The 23342-nt window shown below is 33.8% G+C and overlaps 2 protein-coding genes across 2 annotated transcripts; one reads left to right on the top strand and one right to left on the bottom strand.

Annotated features, from left to right (window-relative positions):
* The first annotated feature begins 2106 nt into the window (after window positions 1-2106).
* LOC123714665 (PSME3-interacting protein) lies at window positions 2107-5666 on the top strand. Its single transcript, XM_045669031.1, has 7 exons — window positions 2107-2346; window positions 2551-2649; window positions 3325-3445; window positions 3743-3857; window positions 4148-4233; window positions 4478-4598; window positions 5151-5666. Exons 1-7 carry the CDS (start codon window positions 2250-2252, stop codon window positions 5229-5231), a joined length of 720 nt encoding a protein of 239 aa, XP_045524987.1. The 5' UTR covers window positions 2107-2249; the 3' UTR covers window positions 5232-5666.
* A 2153-nt stretch (window positions 5667-7819) lies between these two features.
* On the bottom strand, window positions 7820-22249 carry LOC123714621 (zinc finger protein 852-like). Its single transcript, XM_045668971.1, has 15 exons — window positions 22035-22249; window positions 21633-21764; window positions 20978-21319; window positions 19931-20053; window positions 17168-17295; window positions 15892-15966; window positions 14442-14574; window positions 13546-13664; window positions 13091-13160; window positions 12659-12681; window positions 12329-12416; window positions 11253-11375; window positions 10719-10829; window positions 9085-9200; window positions 7820-8049 (listed from the first exon to the last, which is right to left on the bottom strand). The coding sequence occupies exons 1-15, from the start codon at window positions 22143-22145 to the stop codon at window positions 7923-7925; spliced, it is 1821 nt and encodes a 606-aa protein (XP_045524927.1). The 5' UTR covers window positions 22146-22249; the 3' UTR covers window positions 7820-7922.
* Window positions 22250-23342: the final 1093 nt, after the last annotated feature.

Raw genomic sequence — 23342 nt, 5'->3', positions numbered from 1 at the left:
CGATACAAAACTTACAAATTTTTTGTTTATATCAAAAAATAAACTGCACATTAAAACTATATAACTATATACTGCACCAAATATGTGGACGAACATCAACAATACAGAAAAACAAAGGCGAAGTTTGATCATCTAAATTATTTCTGTTTATATTTGAACATATTTCTTTATAATAGTGAGTATCACTAAAATTAATATAATATATCAAAGGTATTGCCCCAGGCACATTGGGCAATTTTAATATTAAGCAAAATTGGGGAGATATTTAATGTACATTATGTTATGTTAGTTCTACTCTAATTAATTTGAGAGAAGAGAATTTTAATTGAAGAGAAATTACACAGTGTCATATAATTTCGTAGAGAAAGCTGTAGATATAATATATTATATTACATTACTAATTTTATGTAGAAATGTATAAATGCATAAAGGGTAAATGAAGAGATTTAAATTTATTATATAAAATATATTAACAAAAATAAGCATGTAAACAGTAAAAGTAATTTAATTTCAGCATACATTATTTAAAGTGAAATGCTTATGAATGGAATGACACACCCAAGTATTAAATATGTACCTAATTTACATAAAACAAATATTTTAATTAATTCAAAGCATTATATAAAAACAATGTGTGCAAAGGCTTTTAAAATAGTAAAAATCTAAACAATACCAGAATACAGTCAAAATCAGTTATAATAACATCAATGGGACTACTCATATTTTAAGAAAGCTGAATTTGAGATAGTCTTCAGAATTTGACTTTATAATATAATTATGTTTAATATTATTCATGTTTAACCCTAGACAATGCTACATAACTATGTTTTGTGTCCATATTATAGTAGCCTACAGGTCCCGCATCACAATCGGCACAACTTAAATACTTACAATTATCTATTGTATGTGTAAAACCTATGTTTTCAAAAGTATACATGTTTTCTACAAAGAAAAATTGATAAATTTTTTCATATTGCACTTTGGCCTCTACTCTTTTGTCTTGTTCCATTAGTGGTAAATCAATCTGTAAATAGAAATCATCTTTAATTTTTCTCCAGCTTATGAGTCTAAGACAAATAGATTGTTGTTTTTGTTAAGCACATTATATTATTCAATTATTTACATTCCGTGAAACAAGTTGAATTGATGTAATTCCTTCCAAAGCAACAATCTATCACACTGTAGTGTGTAGTCTATATTCTGTGATATGTTTACAACAATAACCTTATTTATTATTATAGGTTAGATTTAAAGTAAGAAAATGACCTACCTCTTTTCTAATAAATTTTCCAGATTTCCGTTCTAGAATTTTAGAACCACAAAATTTGCATTTTACTAATAGTTTATTAGAACCATCCTCAACATATTCGTTTTCGACGGCATCTTTTATGTCGGCATCAGACATCGTAATTGATAATTTATTCCCACAATGATATACTCCTATTAACTGTTAAAAAAACAGTAGAGTAATAATAGTAAACAACCTAAGTTGATATTTTTTAAGAAAAGTTGATATCAATTCAATTTAAATAAATTTAAATGTTCCACTTATACCTATCTACCAAGTAACAAATATTAATTTGTCCACTCTATAAACATTAAAATACTCTAAATAATTAGCGTGTGATTTATTTTTATAAACATTCACAGACCATATATATTTAAAATTTACTCTATAGGTAAAGATTAAAACACAATACCTATGTAATGTACTCTATGATACTAACAGAACTAACAATCAATCAAACTTAGTTTTCTATGGAATTAGAATGGCCTTAAAAAGAATATAAATCTACATTTATGATGCTTTAATTTATGTTGGTTACTAAGAGTTATCTTCCGGGCCAGTATCGTTTGTTGTCAATGTTTTTATTTACAAAAAATGTCGAGCAGTAATAAAAAAAAATTAATACAAGAATTATCTACCTCGTATATATATGCCTTAGTTTTTAATGACATAAATCATTTACAATGTATATAATATATATATAAATAGAAGCCTTATAAACATGACAATTTGGAGTGTTTAAGGGTCAGTATGTGTTATGGTTTAGTTAAACATCTGTTATCTACTTGTCTATGACAGAATGCAATCTGTGACGTTTTACGATTGAAAGGTCGGAGATAACAGATATATAACATTATAATATGAAATTGTATTAAAATTGAAAACATTCCATAGAACTTGTCAGAGGTTAAAATATTGTACGTACCTGCAGCACGAATCTTGAACTAAAAAATTCTCTATCATGAGTTCCGGATTTATATCGGAATCAGAAATCTTGGAGGCCCGGCGGCGTCGACAAGAAGAATGGGAAAAAGTCCGCACTGAAGATCAGCCTAAAGGTTCATTACAACTTCTTATGATCGTATATTTACTGTGTTGATTCTTTATGTGTGTTAATGTTAACTTAGTAGCATCTTTGAATTTTTGAAACTGTTCTAACAATGGCAACAATCATGTTCTTAATTTATTGTTGTGCATATTGAAGGAAAAGCTATGTTCGATAAGAAAGACCTATAAATAAACAAAAATAATTGTTTAAACAGAGGTCCCGGAGGAACCTTATGATACTCGACCCCTCTATCAACGCTTGGAAGAACAGAGGCTTAAAAAAGAAGCTGAATTTGAAGAGGCACACAAACTTAGTAAGTCATTCGTTTTTTAATTATAATTTGTTGCTTATTCAATTAAAAGAAAATGTATATGTCGTCAAATCCTACTTGAAGGTTGAAAGAAACTAAATAATAAAGAAAATATCTCTGAAATGACAAACAAAAAATCTAAAGAATTAACTACTGTACTGTCTATCCATCAAACAAGTGATTCTAAGCTGAATGTTAGAGACTACTAGTTAGAGCTCAGGGATTGAAATTGTAAGGGGGTTAAACAAGGACATCCTTTGCCACTATATCTGTACTCCAACTTGTGTTCAATAATGAGATTTATAGAAAACATAGATCTGTTTGCCGAATTCGGCAGAGATCTAGGGTAATGATAATTAAACTGAGCAAGGTAAGTGAAACCGTAGGACTAACTCATACAAAAATAATGTAACTCACATATAGAATGTGATAACGGAATGGTAACTCACATAAAGAATGTGATAACGGAATGGTAACTCACATAAAGAATGTGATAACGGAATGGTAACTCACATAAAGAATGTGATAACGGAATGGTAACTCACATAAAGAATGTGATAACGGAATGGTAACTCACATATACAATGTGATAACGAAATGGTAACTCACATATACAATGTGATAACGAAATGGTAACTCACATATACAATGTGATAACGAAATGGTATAATTTTTCAGAGAACATGATAAGAGGTCTAGATGATGATGAAGTAGGCTTCCTTGACTTGGTCGAAAGGACAAAAGCAGAAGTTGCACAACAAATAAGTATTGAGGAGAAGAAAGAGATGCAGGAGTTTCGGTTAGTATTCTACTTTAATATAGACTGTTATTGTTTAGGTGGCACAGCTAATGGGAGAGTTCAAATGAGCTAAATTACAAGTAACTACTAATTAGTATGTGAGTAATGTGAGCCCACTTCTAGTTTTAGTATCTTTTTAATATTCCTTTATAATGCTACAAAGAACATATCCTAAGCAGAATGCTTTCGATGACACTTAAACAATATTTTCTACATAAAAAAATATGTTCACTTTTACAGTAATATACTTAGAATTAACACAAGTTTGTAACAATGCAAATATAAATGGATTTCCAGAGAGCGAGTGTCAAACCTGGCCGAGAGTGAGGAGATAATTCGTCTCCGTGCTCAACTAGCACCCGCAAGGACTACACCTGCCGCAGCTCAGAAACAGAAGAATAAATTGCAGGGCGTAAGTATTATTTACCACTTAGCTAAATGCTGAACTAAAAGAAATATACAAAACAGTTATAATAAAAATTGAACTACAAAGCATAATCTAAAATTTGTTATCCTTTTCCCTATATATTTTGCCCCTTAATTTTATATATTAATAACTTGTTGATAACAATAAATATAATAAAAGAATATCTAAAAAATCCTATGATTACTATTATATAATAAAAGTTATTACAGCAGTGTTGTTTTACAGTTCAATATATCTATCTGTTTCACTTTCTGATTAATTCAATATAATTTCAGGTTGTTGTAAGAAAGAGGAAAGCTAGTGAAATGGAAGGGGAAAAAGACAAGGACTCTCCACCACAGAAAAATGGAATTGATAATAGGTGATTTTATATTAATGTACATAAACTAATTTGGTCTTTATTTAACATATCAAAAATAGTTGTAACTAATTCATAACATTTGACAGCGATTCTTGACATATCTATATTGCTTTTAAGATGTCCATTTTTAAAACTTTGATATAGAGTTAAACTAGTTCTGTTATTTCCGGGTAACTAAAACAATTATAATTAAAAATACCGTTTTTATGGTAAAATATTATATTACTTTTATATATTTTTCCAGTGTAAGCAATATAGTAGTGGAGTCAGAGACCTTAGGAGCGATGAGGTCTGTTGCAGTGTTACCTGGTCTGGGACATTACACAGACACATCCACTGACACTGATGACTCATCGGATAATGAGGTTAGTAACTTTTTTTAGTGTATGAATTCTGATAACATTTTGTTGTTGGCTAAAGATTTTGACATACTCTGTGTCTTCATGTAAAATGTGTTAAAATTGTAATTGTTTTAGTTTCGTAATCTATTAACATTTTGTTGTTGGCTTAAGAATTTGTACTCTGTGGTCAATACATATGCAAGTCTTCATGTCAAAATGTTTATGTTAGACATTTTGTTTGTAGTTTACATTTTTAATCCCAATGTTGGCAAAATAGATGGTGATGAAGACAACTGCTTACATTCAGTAGGCAAAATAATTATTTGACATTGCTAATTTTTTTTCCCAAAATAAATGCCTGAAAAACATGATAAAACTCATGTGGGTTATAACACACTCCCTTATTTATAAGAACTATGTCTTATTGCACTAAAAAAATATTTTATTTAATTCTGTCAAATTGAGTTTACACCATAATAAAAAGCCAGATGAGTACAGTATTTAAAACGGTGGAATTAAACGGATTTATTTTGTATTAAGATAATTCAATTAAATAAAACTTAACTTATTTTGCAGCATGAAAAATGTGTAAAAAGAGATCTACTCGGAAGGAGACCGGAGCAAGTAGCAGATAAAAGAAAAGATGATTCATGTTAAACATTTTAAGATTTTAGTGTCGCAGTCTAGTGCGCCTAACCACCTAACGGTGAAACCAATTTTGATATATTTATTGAGATTGCCGTAATAGAATATCATAATTATTTCACTTGATAGCAGTTGGTATAATTTATAGGTTTTGATTTTTTTTATGATTAATGTATAGGGTAACAAATATTTGAAAAAAAATGATTATTGTATAGGGTAACAAATATCAACACAGTAACAGTGATTTGTAGCTATTTCTACGTAGTTAATGAATAATCCAGCTCCCAGATTGTACCCTAGGAATATACTTGTAACACTATACGGTTTAATTTTCATCGGTATGTTACACCACCTTAGACATTTAATATTAAAATGCTGTTTTGTTCTGTGATGTACATAATTTCTAATTGCAATTGTTATTTTTAATGTAATAAAGTTTTACATTTGTGTGTGTTTTTTATTGATATTATAATTGCGGAAAATTACTTGAAGTATTTTTTCAAATGGCATAACTAATAATCTTTGAAATGTCATTATCGTGGTCTGTCAAAGTGGTACAATTCTTGTACATTGTGAGTGCGAAAACTTACATAGTTTTAGGTATAGTTAATATAGTATAGTTTTATTTATATCTTGCGATATTGAGGCATCTTGGTGATAAAAGAAGGGGTTTCCAATAATTTAGCTGCTACCAGAGCTTCATTAATGCTTGGCGGATCAACACTTTGTGCTTCTCCACTTATTTAACCAAAGTTGAGATATGATGACATTGCTTGAATTTTCCAGCCATTCCTCTGATGCTTTGAAAGAAGTTAAACCAAGTTCTTCAGCAAAATCCTCTGTAAAGGCGTAGTATTCTGGCGATGTTAGTGAATTTATGATAGTATAGCTTGGTACAAATCTTCGTTTTAGTTTTTTTGAAAATTTCCCCTCGCCCTCAGTTTAAAGATTTTCTTCCATATTATGGACACGGTATAGCGACTAAATCCAAAGCGTTTGCCAACATCACATATTTTCTCTCCCGTATCTATTGCGCGTATCAGTAAAACTTTTTCATCTATACACAGTGATTTTCTTTTTTTAGCCATCTTAATTTTAAGTTGGTAAGTTACTAAGAATATGATAACGTATAGATAATCAGTGCCTCCTACTAATAACAAGCAATCCTAATTTGTAAACAAAAGAACAAATTTCTTAGAAAGTTCGTATGCATGATGCCGACAGTCGAGTTTATTGCGGGCTTAGATAATAAAGCAACACAAGAACGTACACAACTGCGCAATTTTGACTAATTTTAGCAAGAAAACAAGTACTTAAGTATACAATTATTGTAGTTATTGAGAGTGGGTGTAATGATATGTAGAGTGTATCATTGTATGTAAGAAACTAAATCAGCCATAGCCAATTGATTTCGACGCTTGAGCTTTCGTCGTTAGACATTACATGGAGTTTACACTGTATACACATACAACAAAATATACGTATGTGTATATGACTACTGTTTCGAACGTAAACGTATACGTATAATGAGGGAATAGAATAAAACACGAGACGATAAATTTAATCAAAGTATTAGGGCCATACTTCATCGTGATGCCATGGCGACGTGGCCAACTAGTTCTTATTGAGATTCTTGTTGCAAGTGTTTGTATGCTCGTTCGATACTGAGAGATTTCTTATAGAAATTGACATTGGAACAACGCACTGATACGTGAAATGAATACAGAACATTGTCGTTGGTTACGCCGTCTCCATCACGTTCTTTTGAGACATTCCATATAGGCACGATATATTAAAAGCGTTGTATAGACACGGTATGGAGGTCCAAAACAACGATATTATCGTTGGTACGAGGCACCTATTTCCAAACTTAGCTTTGCCTATTCTGCCATTGAATTATTAAGGATTGATATTGTCTTTTGTTAACATAGCATTTACACATTGAAATAAACTTATAATTATTTACATAATTTAAAAAAAATCTGATCTGCTGGATACATAAAAAAATTTCATTTTTGTTACATAATTTTGCGCCATAATAATATAATAACAGTGCAGTTATTTCCACGTTCATACCTGACTGTTTTGAGACAGAACTGAATGCATTGGCGATTTGGCAGCTGGTACGCTAGACGTAGCCATGGTAACGTCGCTGGCCACGTCGCCATGGCATCACGATGAAGTATGGTCCTAATACTTTGATTAAATGTATTATTTTAATTGTTTTGGACCTCCATACCGTGTCTATACAACGCTTTTAATATATCGTGCCTATATGGAATGTCTCAAAAGAACGTGATGGAGACGGCGTAACCAACGACAATGTTCTGTATTCATTTCACGTTTCAGTGCGTTGTGTCAATTTCAATGATAAATCTCTCAGTATCGAACGACATTTAGCAATAAGACGTGCGTTCAACGCGGCAACTGTTTGGCGACTGAGTGAGTTACGGAGCATACCAACACTTGCAACAAGAATCTCAATAAGAACTAGTTGGCCACGTCGCCATGGCATCTCGGTGAGGCTTAAGGCCGTAGAAAATAAATAAATATATATTTTTTAAAATTTAAATATAATAATAAATAATTACACACAAAAATCAGACAAAGCAGTTGTTTTATACAAGTTATTAAAACACAAAGTTACCTAATATTACAATGAGATTATTATTACCTATTACACGTGTCTGCCTAACGGTCACATTAGGGTATATAAGCATATAAACCTTCAGTTACAGGTTCGACTCCCGGCTGATCAACTTCTTTAGTGGCATCCGACTCTTCGCTCGCCGTTTCAATTATAACATCCTTTTCTTTCTTCTTTCGATTTCTGCAAAATATTAGAAACATTTTACCGAAATAAAATAACCGCCATTGAATAACGACTTTTAGAAAGAGACAATCGGCTAATTTCGGAATCGTATAGCGCTCTCTGTCGCACACATTGTTATAGTCAAATGTTATCCCATCAAAAATATAACGCAAGGCGAACTTCGTACCGTAAAAAAATTGTGCGATCCAAGTTAAGGGTGCTTCTGTCTTAAGTTATGACGTAATCAACTAACCTAACATCTAATAGAGACCATATATAACAAATCTTTTATGTTTCAAATAAATACATTGACTTTGTCATCGCGTGGAAACGTATCTCGAAAGTAATATATGTTATATTAAATAGGATTGATTGTCAGGCTTCTAATGTTATCCACAACGAAACATACAACAAAATGTCTATAATATCGAATGAAAATTGAGAAATTCTCTTCGAAAATAAATATTTAAATTTTAGGCATAAAAAATACACTTGTACCATAATTCTTAAATAGCGATAATTGTATAGTCGAATTACGTTAATTTAAAGAAAAAAAAGTACTCGGGCCAATGAAAAATACTCGATAATTATAAAATCAATGTTAATAGGGAGACCTTGTATATATCTTGCTCCACAAATCCCCCTGATAATTTGGTGGCTTCCCTACTCTCTATAATTCGAAGTTATCATGCAGACCTGTCAATTACTTTTTTTTAATACTTTGCACAATGACAGACTATCGCTCAGTCATTGATTTAACTGTTAGGGAGCGTATTACGTGACGCAATTCTTGGAGATTCCTGCCCCCCCCCCCCCAATGAAAAGCGTCGTAACGTTTCTGTATCCAATAGTAAATCGTTTCGTGACCACCCCCAGTGACTCTTTATACCTAAAACTTACCATTATGTGGTGTAAAGTACTGGAAAGTGGAAAATAATATTAACAATAATGCGTTTACAAGAGGACCCCCCCCCCCCCAATTCGTTACGTATTACTTGAACGCTCCCTTAGTATAGAAATAATAAATCACGAATTTTGATCTGAAATACATACCTTTTAGGATAAGGCTGTTTAAGATGGAAAGTTTTGTAATGCAACTTCATACTATTGCTTTGAGTGAATCTTTTATCGCATAATGTACACTGGTATGGTTTTTCGCCTGTATGTGTCTGAAAATAGATGAATAATTAAAAGAAAACTATTTTCATTTTTTCACACCTGGCTAACTAAGAGAGCCTCGCTCCTTCCAGAAACACAGTTTCTTGGACATTTCATAGGCTTCAGAGCGACCTGAATCTCCGAGGATTTCTGTACGTTGGGAAGCCGCAGCCACGCATTCCAGTACTATATGTATATATCAATGGCGCTACAACCTTTTTAGATCTGGGCCTCAGATTTCTGTATCTGCGTCATGATTATTTGTTAATCGAATAGGCAAGTAGTTGATCAGCCTTCTGTGCCTGACTCATGTCGACTTTTTGGGTCTAGGACAAGCCGGTTTCCTCCCGATGTTTTCCTTCACCGTTGGAGCTAATGTTAAATGCGCAACATAGAAAAAAAATCCATTGGTGCACAGTCGGGGATCGAACCTACCACCTCAGGGATGAGAGTCTCACGCTGAAGCCACTAGGCCAACACTAGTCAATTAAAATACTACGTTAACGGAAATAATTAAAACTATTTTTTTTTTCATTTCGGTTACAGGCTCTTTGGGCCGTTCGCTGCGTTTTCATTGATCAGGCATAAACCATTTCTCAATGGTTGATTCTCCGAGAGTCCGAATAATGTTTATTAAGCTAAACCTTGGCTTCGATAGTATTTTTTTTTTCCGCCAAAAAGCAATACTTCCAACGAAATTCCTTTTGATCCATTAAACAAATAAAAGTTCATTCATTCGAAATACTATATCTTACAAACTAATAGTACGACACATTAGTTAAAGTTCAGTTCAGACAGTTAAATTTACTAGTAACGCCGTCTATGTGTTAGCCTACGAACTTTTTACCCATATTATACAAGCGCGACAAAAAATGCAGCTGCACAGAGCGGTTCAAAATCTGATATTTTTCTCTGAGGGGATTTGAACCATATCCAGGAACGCTATTCGTCCGTTTGAGCACGCTAACTAACAGTTACTATAATACCTAACGCCGTTGTCACTGAATAGATCAGAGAGAAGAAGAAGAGAGAAAGGGAGAGGAGTAGGGCTGGCGAAGACAAGGATAACAGATCACCGACACGGTGAATGAATAGTCACACTGAACAAACCTGTCAAGTATTTTTTATTCCAAAAAATCCGAAAGACGATGTAGGTAGGTATTAGGTAGGATATTTAATACAATGAAATCAAGTTAAGACATCCGAGGCCCATACCTAAAACGATTGTAGCGCGATATTTTAAAAGTCTCTAAAGATTCCTATCTACAAAACCTTTTAATTTGTTTTATGACAATTTGTCAATCGAATAGACTAGTGGGTGATCATCCTGTGCTTGTCACACGCCATTGATTTTTTGGGTCTAAGGCAAGCCGGTTTCCTTACGATCTTGTCTTTCACCGTTCGAGCTAATGTTAAATGCGCACACAGTCCATTGGTGCAGCCGGGGATCCAACCTACGACCTTAGGGATAAGACTCAGATATTATTTAAAGTTTTGTTAATAATTTTAAGATATTTTCAAAATCTTACCAATTTATGACGTTTCAACCCCACATTGGAGACAAATTGCCGTCCGCACGTCTCACACGAGTGCACCTTCTCCTTTGTGTGCATATTTTGATGTGTTGGAACACTACCTGGCTGTGGAGTTATTGATAGATTATAAATAAATAAAGAGATTTATTAAATACATGTATATTGAGAAGCCTAAGATAATATAAATGACAATATGTCAGGCTTATTTAATGGATGACAGTTGACACCTGTCAGTTTGAGTCACTGACGCAACATTGTTGACGTTCAGGGGCTATAGACAAATACAGTACAAAAATAGTTTGTATGACAGTGACATTCACGCTTTAACTGATGAGCATTAGAAAGTCATTTTATCCCATGCCCCAGTTCTCTGTAGAACAGAAAATTATTAATATATTTTATAAGTCAAAGTTAAATATTTTATTAAATTGTAATAAGCAACGGTGTAGTACTAATAAAAAACCGCCATTGTAAGGGTATGATTAAGTGTCAAATGTCATCAATTAAATTGACACTTCTTCAACTCACCGCTAAAGACGCGCCACAGATCTCACATATGTGTCGTTCGTTCGGCGCATAGAACGATGTACGCGGGTGCTCTTCTAGATGATGCTTCATACACGCCATTTGGGAATCGAAATATTTTCCACACTAAGGGAAAAAAGTGCAGTTAGATTTAGTTTTATGAATAAAGCGTGGGGAAATGGTGAACAGTTCCTACGACGTAAAGGCTCCCTCGAACAGTCTAACCAGTAGGCACTGACAGTTTTTTCTTTAATGGAATCGCGATTGGCCTTAACGGCGTGGACTAGCTCGGTTTGGGCTGTTTTGGTAAGTCAGAATACTCTCGTTACAAGCGTAACTCTCCTGCGAGACTCGGAGCTCAGCTTGAAATACTTCGATACCGCGTTTCAAGGTATGACGTCTAGATACTAATTGCAGCGAGATTTGGAGAACGGAAGGTGTACCTTTAAATTAAAGGGAATATCCTGGACCAGTCTATTCACTGACAGGCACGAATATCTTGATGTATATGTCCATCGGGAAATACTTCGATAACGCGTTTCAGGGCATAACCCTTCAAAATGATTGTAGCGACATGAGGAGGAAGGAAGGATGGACTTTCCTTCAACTCAAAGGGAGAATCCCTTTGCTGACAGGCCCAAATATCGAGATGAATATATGCCCAACTATGGGAACTATTATGATAGCGTGTTTCAGATTACAAAATGCTGGTCCCTATGGTAAAATTCAGAAATAATAAAATGCGGGTATGTCAAAATCGAATCAAAATATGATCAGGAAGCATCGATGACCAGTCAATTTCTGAGCTGCTTGATCCCTCGGGATTGCGTAGAGATGAGGGGTATCTCTACTTTTACGGCATTTAGCACGAAGAGTGTTTAGTAGAGTTATTAGGATTTACTTGCAGCTGAGTTTCATCATCGGACGTCGAGGCGGAATACCGCCTGTATCACCTCGACGTCCGACGTTCCGCAACTGAGCATTATTAAAGGCTGCCCCATAACTATGTGGAACCAGCTGTACACAGAATAATCTCGATCCAATTGGACTTTGGAATTGGAAAAGCGTCAATGACTCACCTGATGACAAGTTGTAGGTTTTCTGAACTGTTTCCTCATTCGACGCCATCTTCTCTTCATAGGTTTAAATTTTATATCATCCGGTTTTCTGTAAAAGGTATGGCCTTATTGGGCAGTTGCCATGGTTACCAGTCAGCCCGGTTTTCTAAGTATACATTTCTCTTTTCAATAGAGCGAACATGCATTTGACAGAAAGAGACGAAAATACTTTCGTAAGCTTTTAGACATAGTTTTTATGAATAATTTCTTAAGATCTTATGATTTTTTTTAAATTTATTCACACAAACTAAGACACATTATACAACAAACGAGTAAGATTTACTGACTTACCGATTTTTTAATTGACTCGTAATCTGAAAAAAAATCATAGTCCGATATATAAAAATAAAAAAAATTACGTTTATTGATGTGTAAGATTTAGAGAAAATTACCTGAGTCAAGGATCAGAGCTTTTCCATGAGTGCGTGTGTTGGTGAATGTCGGTGAACGTGTGAGTGTATGTGAGTGAGTGTTTGAGTGTACGTGAGTGAATGAGTGACTGTGTTGGTGAATGTGTGAGTGTATGTGAGTGAATGAGTGAGTGTGTTGGTGTATGTGAGTGAATGAGTGAGTGTATTGGTGATTGTGGGTAAATGAGTGAGTGTGTTGGTGATTGTGGGTAAATGAGTGAGTGTGTTGGTGTATGTGGGTAAATAAGAGAGTGTGTGACGATCATACCATGTGAAACGTAAGATTTTATAAATTTCAATAATAAATTAGTACCTTGGCCTGCATTTTCTTCCCGAGTATTTTTTTTGTTGAGCCAACTTCCGTTTTGTTCTCCGCGTCGTTTCTGACAAATATACATATGCACATATAATAACTTTTTAATAAAGAAATGTCATATACGTCAAAAACAAATATTAATCATAATTAACGCTTACCCGTAAATGATACACAGAGCATATTTGCCCAGAAAAAAAATGCCATTGAGTATATATATGTAAAAGACACAAAAACCTTTTGGAAGCATCCAAGGTTCTATTTATCAGGTAATACTCCAATTAAATTAATGCTTTTATTGTAAGAAGGAGGCGGATAAGTGATACCACCCTTGAACATTCCCAGAAAGCTCACCAGTTCACCAGATACGTATATAACTCTAAACACCATCTCAAAAGGCGTGGTCCTCTTCAGCCGAGGTGCCGAATTTAAAAAATCATAGGAACTGAACTCACTGACTATCCGTATGCATGGCTGAGTGGAACAGGTGTTCCTCGAAAGCCATCCGCGTTTCAAAGTGTTTATTGCATTTCACGCAGAAGGTGTTCGCGGAGTCGTCATCTTCTGGAGATTCCTAAAATTGTCATAGAAAACGCTTTAGTACGTAATTAATTCAATGCTGGAACTAAAAAGTATTCTTCTGAAATGTTTATTATCCTTTTATTGTTAGATAACATGAACGACAGTATTAAAAAAAATTGTTCTCAATTTACGTTTATCACTTGTCTATAGCGATAACTTCCCATAACTTGGAGAAACTCTCCGCCTCTCATTTAAATTTTCAAGAACTGTCAAAATTGCCTGCCACTCTTTTAGATTGGCAAGAACTTGCCAAGAAATCTCTGCCACTCATTTAAATCGTCAATAACTGTCAAAAACTGCTTGCCACTCTTTTAGAATGGCAAGAACTTGCAAGAAACTCTCCGCCACTCATTTAAATCGTCAAGAACTGTCAAAAACTGCTTGCCACTCTTTTAGATCGGCAAGAATTTGCAAGGAAATATCCGCAACTCTTTTGAAGCGTCAAGAACTGTCAAAGACTCTCTGCAACTTTTTAATCGGCAAGAACTTGCAAGGAAATCTCCAAGAGAGAATGAAAGCCGAACGCGATGGAGACTCACTGTGGAAGCCCTCTGCCCCATCTAGGGCATAAAGTAAAGTAGGTCATGCATTCTTTGGCTATGTCTTTATTATAATTATCCTTCTCTATCTTCTTTTAAATTTCTTCTATACAAACATTACCACATTGTTTTTTGATATATTTGTTATCTGTATCTGGATTACGAAATAAATATTTTAAACAATGTATTCCGATCCGACTATGACTTTGCTAAAATATAGAAGTACATACAGTATGCCCCGCCCAATGCTTCACGCGCTTGTGTTGTTGAAGACCAATTTCGCTGACAAACGAAGAGCCGCAAATCGTACAGATGTGTTGACTCCTGTGCGTGCGCAAGTGGGAGTAATACGTTGATGGGTGCCTGTAACATACAAATTATACAAACTGTGTAAATGTATGTATAAATTTTATACAGTGAATGTTCGTGACAAATAATAGTTGACATTTTATAAAGTCTTAAATACAACAAAAAAAATCATACTTAAAAAAAAATACTAATAGTCAATCCAAACGACTGGAATTCTCATAAAAAAACAACTTCATTTCTTGAACAATAACAATTTTATAGGGGTGAAAATGTAATCTTTCGAAATAATGCGATGAAACGTAGATTTGTTCAAATTAATAGAAGCTGCGCGCAATCTCAATGACTGTCGTGGGTCGTCCATAACAGACTCTCCTGGACAGGATGTCCTTATACGCCCAGACGATTTGTCCGGCATTGTATTCCCAGTCTCTTCAAACTTGCAAACCCAATGCTTAATTAAATTGGCCGTTTGCAAGCTTTTAAATGAAATTAAAACGCTCTCACGCAAAGCTGTAATCCCGTGAAACAATTCATGGCTACTAAACTTAAGAAGCCGGCCAAGCGTTTGGGTCCCGTCCATCTGCGGTTTGCGCATATTGGTCAATTCAAAAACAAAAATCATCCATCAATCAAACCTTTATTATATAATAAATATTTTGTGTATATATGTATAAGGGATTTAAACTCAAATGTGTTGCAAAAATATTTATTTTAATCTACAAAATTTAGGGTTTACTATTTCAGATGAAAATCACTTTTATACTATTTCTTTTATAATCAGTCCAAAATGAACTCATAACAAGATTCAAATTGAAATTGACGTATGTAGATACATAGATAGACAAACAAAACTAGCGACTTTTCCACAGACTAACAAACAAAACTAAATGAACATTCAAAATGTAACTTTAGAAATATAATTATTTCTTTAAATATGTATGGATAAAATAAAGATTTGCTTTGAATAATGTCAAATTATTGAAATAATCGAAAATGTCCGTGAAGTGAAGTTACCTACTCTAAATATAGAAGGTATTATAGTTTTTGTAAATTTACTGTTAAAGGGTACTAAACACAAAAACCAAGCAGCTACAGAAGAAAAGAAGACATCTATATTTCTAGGAACATTAAAAATGAATTATTTGTAGGTCGTATATTCGATTCCCGGCTGTACACCAATGGACTTTCTTTCAATGTGCGCATTTAGCATTCGCTTGATCGGTAAAGAAACCCAAAAAGTCAACATGTATCAGGCACAGGAGGCTGATCACGAGGCCTATTAGATTGAAACAAATCATGAAACAGATACCGACAAGTCAGACCCAGACCTAAACAGGTTGTAGCGCCACTGATTATTATACGATCACTTACTTGAATTCTTCCCCGCAGAGGGTGCAGGTCTTGACATTCCCAGTATGAGACCCTTCGTGATGTAACGCGGACGACCTGAAACCATATTTCTTCAGTGGCGGATCTACATTCAAGTTATAGGCTGTGAGGTTTGCCTCTACAATTGCCAAGTCCAAGATTCTTTTTACAATCCAAAAATTTCAGTGCAATTTCAAGAAAACTAAAAGACGTTGTAACGCAGACAAAAGAGTTAGAGTGGAAGGTTCACAGTTCCCGCATTTGTTATGACAGATGGATCAAGAAGTCCCTAACTTGGAATGGCTCAGTGGGAAGAAAAAGAGAGGACGCCCACCAGAGATTAAAGAGGCAGGATTGGAAAATTGTCGCGAGGAATTGTGGAGACAAGTGGAATAATTTGGACGAGGTCACTCCTTCGGAGTAAGAGTACTAGTGTAAAACTTCATGACGTGGACTGAATGTAATTGAATGTAGTAGTAGTTATTTTTATTTATATACATTTCAATATGTTATTTTGTTTCCAAGAATGTCCAATAGCTTGACAGCACTTATATTCCTAACGCATACGGCATACACATCTCAATTTTACAAAATATCACATAATATATCAATATTACGTAACGAATTTTGGGGGGTGTGGTCCTCTTGTAAAACGTTACGATTATTGGTGTTCATAATATTATTTTCGACTTTCCAGTACTAAACGATATATTAAGTTTTAGGCATAAGGAGTCACTGGGGGTGGTCACGAAACGTTTTACTATTGGATACAGAAAACGTTACGGCGCGTTTCATGGGGGGGGGGGGGGGGATGGTCAGGAATCTCCAAAACCCTGACTAAACTTTTCTTTTCTTAAATATATGACAATTTACCATGGGGAGTGTTCAGAAGAGTTGTTCGGTCTGGAATACCCGCAGCTGAGTTTCATTATCGGACGTCAAGGCAAAATACAAAATACCATCCGTATCACCTCGACGTCCGTCGTTCCACAACTGAGCGTTTTCTAAAGCAGTTGCCTTGCACCACCACTATGTGGAACCAGTTGCCTACTGAAGTATTTCTGAGCCAATTTGACTTAGGGTCCTTCAAGAAAAGAGCGTACCAATTCTTGAAAGGCCGGCAACGTACTTGCGAGCCTTCTGCCAATGTGAGTGTCCATGGGCGGCGGTATCGCTTCACATCAGGTGAGCCTCTTGCCCGTTTGCCTGCTATTACATAAAAAAATATAAAACTAAATATTACAAAGAAATAAAATTTTAAATATATTTGTATACTCACTCGGACATAAACACGAGATGACATCTCAAGCACTCATACGTATTAAGGTGATCACGCATATGCCGTCGCACGTGACAGCCAAATTTGAAGTTCATACGACAGAAACGACACTCCAACTTGCCTTTAGCCTGAAATAAAAAATGAAAAATTCCTGGCATCAGTTATCCGCTTTATATATCTCCCAAATCTCTAACAACAGCAGCTCTGTTCCCGAGATAAAAAGGCGAATCGTCATGGATAAAGTTCTTCCAGCAAGAAAAGAGGAATTGGTATCAAAATAACACTTATACGAGCTGTAGTATTCCCTTCTTCTTTCATTCTATCATTCTGTATGGAGTAGAAACGTTGACTATTTTGGCTCGAGAAAGGCAAAGGATTGGTGCCTTTGAGATGTGGTGCTGGCGACGAATGCTACCTACCTACATCGATCCTGTCCCAACTCTGAATACTGACTCGCCTCACTACCTATATGCCTACAGCGAATCGTATTATTTAGGCCAACGAACTTGGAGAAACTGATCGTGATTGGTAACACAGGTGGCAAAACATCACGTGGCCGTTCACCAACCAGATCGTCACCAACCGATCAAGTGAAAGAGTCATCGTCTTCTGTACTGTCTGTCACTGTACACTATCATAAAAGAAACTAGACAGAAACCGATTATGATAAGATAGAACAGTCATCTTATTCCTTGAAGGATGGAAGAAGTTTGAAAGTATAATTTTCAAACCTCAGGCTTTACCTTCAACGTCTGGTCACCATGTTCCTATGCAATATACTTGAAAATAAATTCTCCTCAAGTGTCCTGATCCCACTCGCAGTTCCTCCTACATTTAATAACTACACTAAACATTCATTAGTTTATCGGCTACCTATAAAACAACTGTTTTTCAACACTAGACATATCCCCCTCAGAACTCTTTCAAAAAAGATATCCTTGGTGGACTCAGTTCTGCACTTTGACTCTCATTAGTTGCGTTGTTCGTAAAAATATATCTCTAAAACACTATCAGACATTTATTGTAAATAAATCAAGCCAATTCCAACGCACATGCTTCAGTTACACACCCACATCTCTACATATTTAGTCTGTACGTAGTTGATCCCAAAGTTCTGTCATTGGCACACTATTTTTAAATTTCGAACATGTTTTTATGAAAAAAAAATGCATTCTATTTTTGAATGTTTGATTAATGATTTAAAGTACCAAGTACCATTTTCAAGTTGTTTAAATATTTGAATATAACGCTTAGATTTGTACCGTACTATTGATAGGTACAATGAAGTCTCCAGTGTTGAGGACAAGAGAATAACAGCGGTAATCAAAGCTATCCAGGAGCGGATAGCTAGAAATCCTGTCCGAAATCAGAAGTTGATGGGTGTCAGTATGAAAACAGTAAAAAAGGGTTAATGAAGATCTTGGTCTACGAGCATACAAAAAAAAGATTGGGCACTTACTTAAGGGTGAGATCCTCAGAATCAATACAATACAATACAATATTGAAGAGAAGAATCAATACAATACAATATTGAAGAGAAGTACAATAAACAGAATGATACAGTCTACGCTAGGAGTTCTGAAGAAGCTGGAAATAAAGTTCCGAGGCTGCAACATGGACCATCATCCATCATCAGTAATGGTCTGGCTGCGAGATTCCTATTACGGGCCAACTGAGGTTCATTTTTCTGAGAAAGGGTTCAAAACCAGTGCAAAAATGTACCAAGAGACAGTTTTGGATCGGCTTGTCAAAGACCTGCCCAGCACGCTATTTGCGGGACTCAAAGGACTCTGCGCCTGCACACAAAGCCATGACCACTCAAGCCTCGTTTGAGGGTCACTTCGACTTAATTAAACATGAGTATTGGCCTTTCTCCAGACCTTTATCCTTTGGACTATAAAATTTGGCAGGCAAGCGAGGAAGGTCTGTGATAAACCCCATAAAAATTCTGAGTCTGAAGTCATCATTAATATAAGCAGTCACTGAAGTTGTTGGATTAATATGAGTTGTTCGGATTAATACCTGCAGCTGAGTTTCAGCATCGGACGTCGAGGCAAAATACAAAATTCCACCCGTATCACCTCGACGTCCGACGTTCCACGACTGAGCGTTTCTCAAGGCAATTTTTGCCGCGCACCACCGCTATGTGGAACCAGCTGCCCACTGAAGTATTTCCGAACCAATTCGACTTAGGGTCCTTCAAGAAAAGAGCGTACAAATTCTTAAAAGGCCGGCAACGCACTCGCGAGCCCTCTGGCATTGAGAGTGTCCATGGGCGGCGGTATCACTTAACATCAGGTGAGCCTCCTGCCCGTTTGCCCCCTATTTTATAAAAAAAAAAAAAAAAAACGACATGAATATGCGATAGACGACTGGCGCAGAACAAAGGGCCTTTATTAAACATAAGGGAGGTAATTTCGAATAATTATTTCTATTCCTTAATTAATCTTCTATAAATTGGTATATCACTCATTAAAAACTGATCAGTACTTTTGTTTGTATCATTATTTTCATTTATGACAGAACTTTGGGACAGACTATGTACACCTTTTAATTGGCATTTCCATTTAAGTGAAATGTAAGGCTTTTCCAAATAAATGAATAAAGATTTGAAAATTAAATTTTATAATATTATTTATTTACTGGAAATCTTACAGCTAACACATATCTGTATTATAAAAGAAAACACTCAGAAAACAATACTGGAAGCCAAAACAGATTACATTGAAAAACAAACTACAGAGAATATAAGTAAATTATTACCGTATTATGTCGCAGTTGTCTATGCCGCTTCATCATTTCCTCTTTAGAGAAACCTTTAAAGCAATCTTTGCACTTGAATGGTGCTGCTAGATATTTTTCATCACTTCCCCGAGCATGAAATGCCTGCAAATTAAATGTCTTTATTGCATATTAAAAAACTAATTTACTTTACAAAAATAAATATATAAAAAGAATTTATTATGAACATATTTAAAATACAACATTCTCTAAATACAAAAATGTGAATAATTTTTCTATGCAGTTTTATCAAGTGATATTCAATCCCACCTAAAAACAGCTAATTTTCGAAGCAATTTTTATTCAAGAAAAATTTATTCATTTGTATCATAACACAACAATTATTTAATTATTCAGAATAGAACCCAGGAGATTTCTTGTTTAAGTGAAACTTGGTTATCGGCGTTGTAAAAAAATTTACCGTCACATTTTTCGGTTATGCGTCACATTATGCCGTTACGCGCCACACACACATTTTTTATTGAAAAATTTATAACATGTTAATTCTTACAAGAATTTGTAGGACTAATTTATTCATCTGTATCATAACACAACAATTATTCAGAATAGAACCCGAGACATTTCTTGTTGAAGTGAAACTTCTTTATTGGTGTTGTAAAAAAATTACAGTCACATGTTTCGGTTACGCGCCATCCATTTTCTGGTCCCTACCACGGTTAATTTGAAGAGATTCGAATCCATTAATAAGAATAATATATAATACAAAAATATAATGAGGTAAAATGAAATAATTGTATTCAAGTCTATGACAATAAAAGCCTTTTGTTAAACTTTCTCTAATTGAACTTTTATTTAACAAATTTCTTTAAAGTTGCATATAGTAGATCATTTTTCGGAAAATAAGGTCATAAAGAAGTTTCACTTCTTATGTGTGTACTCTAGTACATGCACACATTTTTTTTAATGTGCCCTGTGCATGTAATAAATTACCAGTTGCATTATGTTTCTTAATAATGTAGTGAAATATAGATTAATCAGTTCTGAAAAAGTAAATTAAATTTTACAAACCTTGATGGCTTCATCTTCAGACATTGTAACTAACTTCCAATTGACATTATTATAAATCCTAAGCCTCTTAATTTCCTCTTTTTTCCCTTTATCATCTTCGCTTTTGATATCTATAAAATCTTTGTCATAGTCTGTAGTAAAATCATAGTTGAAATCCAATTCATTATCTGTATTATCCTCTATTTTATCTACTATTACTTTCTCTATATTGTCCTTGCTATCCTCAATATTTTCAAATTCATTGAAAATATATGTTAAAATGTTTGTATCACTGCATATTTGCAGTGGAGAAGAAAGTTGTAAAAGTTGTCTATTTATTTTTAAAACTGAGTCATATGATAACTGAAAATAATGTAAATAATTATTTTTATTGAAATTAATAAGAACATGACTGTATGTTAATATTATAAAATTAAATACATGGAAAAGTGGCAATTTTTATACATCATTTATTTCTTTTTTTTAACTATTACAACAAAAATAATAATATTTACTTTATTTATTTATTAGTGTCTTTAAACTCTCTCTGAAAATACTTCAAAGTTCATAAAAATAAAAAATAACTTCATCTATTATATGAATCAATAAAAAAATATTTTTCAAACTGATATGGTCAGAAATTTTTATTACTAACCGTCAATTAGATAGTACTTACAGAATCTCTCCACAACATTTCTTGAAGTATTCTTCTTCCAGTTAAGCATTTCTCTTTGAATTTGTGAAACTTGTGCAACAATGATGCACATTCATAGCAAAAGTATTGTGGTAATCTATCTGTATCATATGACTGCGTAAAGAAAATACATAAGAAAATTAAGACAATGGATATTAAACAAATATACATAGGAATTAGGAAATAAACAACAACATTTATTACTTTTATTTCAATTCAATTAATATTTATATATTAAGAAGTTTCTATATGACTGAGTAGTAATTATTAAATTTTTAATATCTAAATTAACTTCTTAGTCTTTTTTCTAACTACATAATCGCTAAGTTAACCTTTTATATCAAAGTAGTTAATAGTTTAAGAAGATATATGATAGCTACTTACGTTTAATCTTAAAAATTCTTCGTAATACGATTTTAATTTGAATTTATCGTAATGGTATACTTTTACATCTGTACTTAAACAGATTCTGCAAATTAGTGGCGTGTCTGACATTTTATTTGATGGTATAATCTCAAAACGATGCAATAGTTTATTTAATTAGATTTATAATTCAAATGATAGCCATAAAAATAAACAAAATTTTTAACAACCGCAAACACACAGATCATACTAGTAATAGTTATCAAATCAGTTATTATGACAGTTTACAAAGTTTGACGTTAACGATTAAACTTGAAACAAACACAGTTAAATTAAATAAATATAAATTGGAGGGAATCGTGTTACCTTCTTCACTTTATTTGTGTAATGTGTATATTAGCATTAAAAAAATATAATTATATATTTAGTACAGATATTGTGATGTATTTACGTTCCTGCAGATGGCGTGATGCTAAGAATAAAGTGGGCTAAATATTCTCTTATCTTTTAAGTTCAAACATGAACTTAAAGATATGAATCATGAAGATTAATTCTTATTATTACTTATTGTTATTGTAAATAATGTTACGCTCACCTAAAGAGGAACTGTATTAGCAGATGTCCAAAAAATCTCAATAGATTAAAAATGTAAGCCGAAATAATAGATAGACGGAGTAGACAATATTCTAATTTAAGTTCCTCATTAATTAGCATGAACTTCAATAAATTTCTAAAGCTTAGCACTCAGACCTGACATTGATCGAGTTGCCGCAACGCCAAAGCCCAATTAATTTCCTTCAGGTATTTTTTACTTGATTAACTCTAAAACAACAAGTCATGCTTGATTACAGTTTTATATGGCCGCAGACTTATTCTGAATTTGGTTTTAAAATGACATTAACGTCATTATCGCATTTGCGTCTGTATAATATAAAAATACACAAAAAATAGATTCATTATATCACATCTACTAATTTCAAAGTCGAAGTCGTAGTGTTTAGTTAGATTTGATCTAAGAGATTTGAATAGTTATGTCCAAAATGATTTGAATGCATGAAATTACTAACTACTATGATACTTTTAACTGTCTTTAAATATAATAACGTCCAACGTGTAATAGTAGTTGAGTATTTCATTTTCGTGAAAAGAATTAAAAAACACAACTTAAACTTTTAAAATTAAGAGTATATATAATTCCGAAACTATAACTTTCGAATGACAAAATGTTTGACGTACGCGAGTCGGACCTTCTTTCTATTCGAATACTATTATCATACAAACAAACAGAAAATGTTTTTGGAATTAACTATTACGTTTGTCATGCAGCTG

Source organism: Pieris brassicae, chromosome 9, assembly GCF_905147105.1.
Source record: "Pieris brassicae chromosome 9, ilPieBrab1.1, whole genome shotgun sequence".
Classification (NCBI taxonomy): Eukaryota; Metazoa; Arthropoda; class Insecta; order Lepidoptera; family Pieridae; genus Pieris; species Pieris brassicae.
The sequence above is the reverse complement of the archived record's forward strand: the minus strand, read 5'-3'. Positions and strand labels throughout refer to the sequence as shown.

Coding starts and splice junctions, on each gene's coding strand:
- LOC123714665 (XM_045669031.1), top strand. CDS start 2,250: ATGAGTTCCGGATTTATATCGGAATCAGAAATCTTGGAGGCCCGGCGG. Junction 3,858..4,147: donor AGAAGAATAAATTGCAGGGC/GTAAGTATTATT, acceptor ATATAATTTCAG/GTTGTTGTAAGAAAGAGGAA. Junction 4,234..4,477: donor AAAAATGGAATTGATAATAG/GTGATTTTATAT, acceptor ATATTTTTCCAG/TGTAAGCAATATAGTAGTGG.
- LOC123714621 (XM_045668971.1), bottom strand. CDS start 22,145: ATGTCAGACACGCCACTAATTTGCAGAATCTGTTTAAGTACAGATGTA. Junction 12,682..13,090: donor GGAAGAAAATGCAGGCCAAG/GTACTAATTTAT, acceptor ATTTTTTTTCAG/ATTACGAGTCAATTAAAAAA. Junction 11,376..12,328: donor AACCTACAACTTGTCATCAG/GTGAGTCATTGA, acceptor TTTTTCCCTTAG/TGTGGAAAATATTTCGATTC.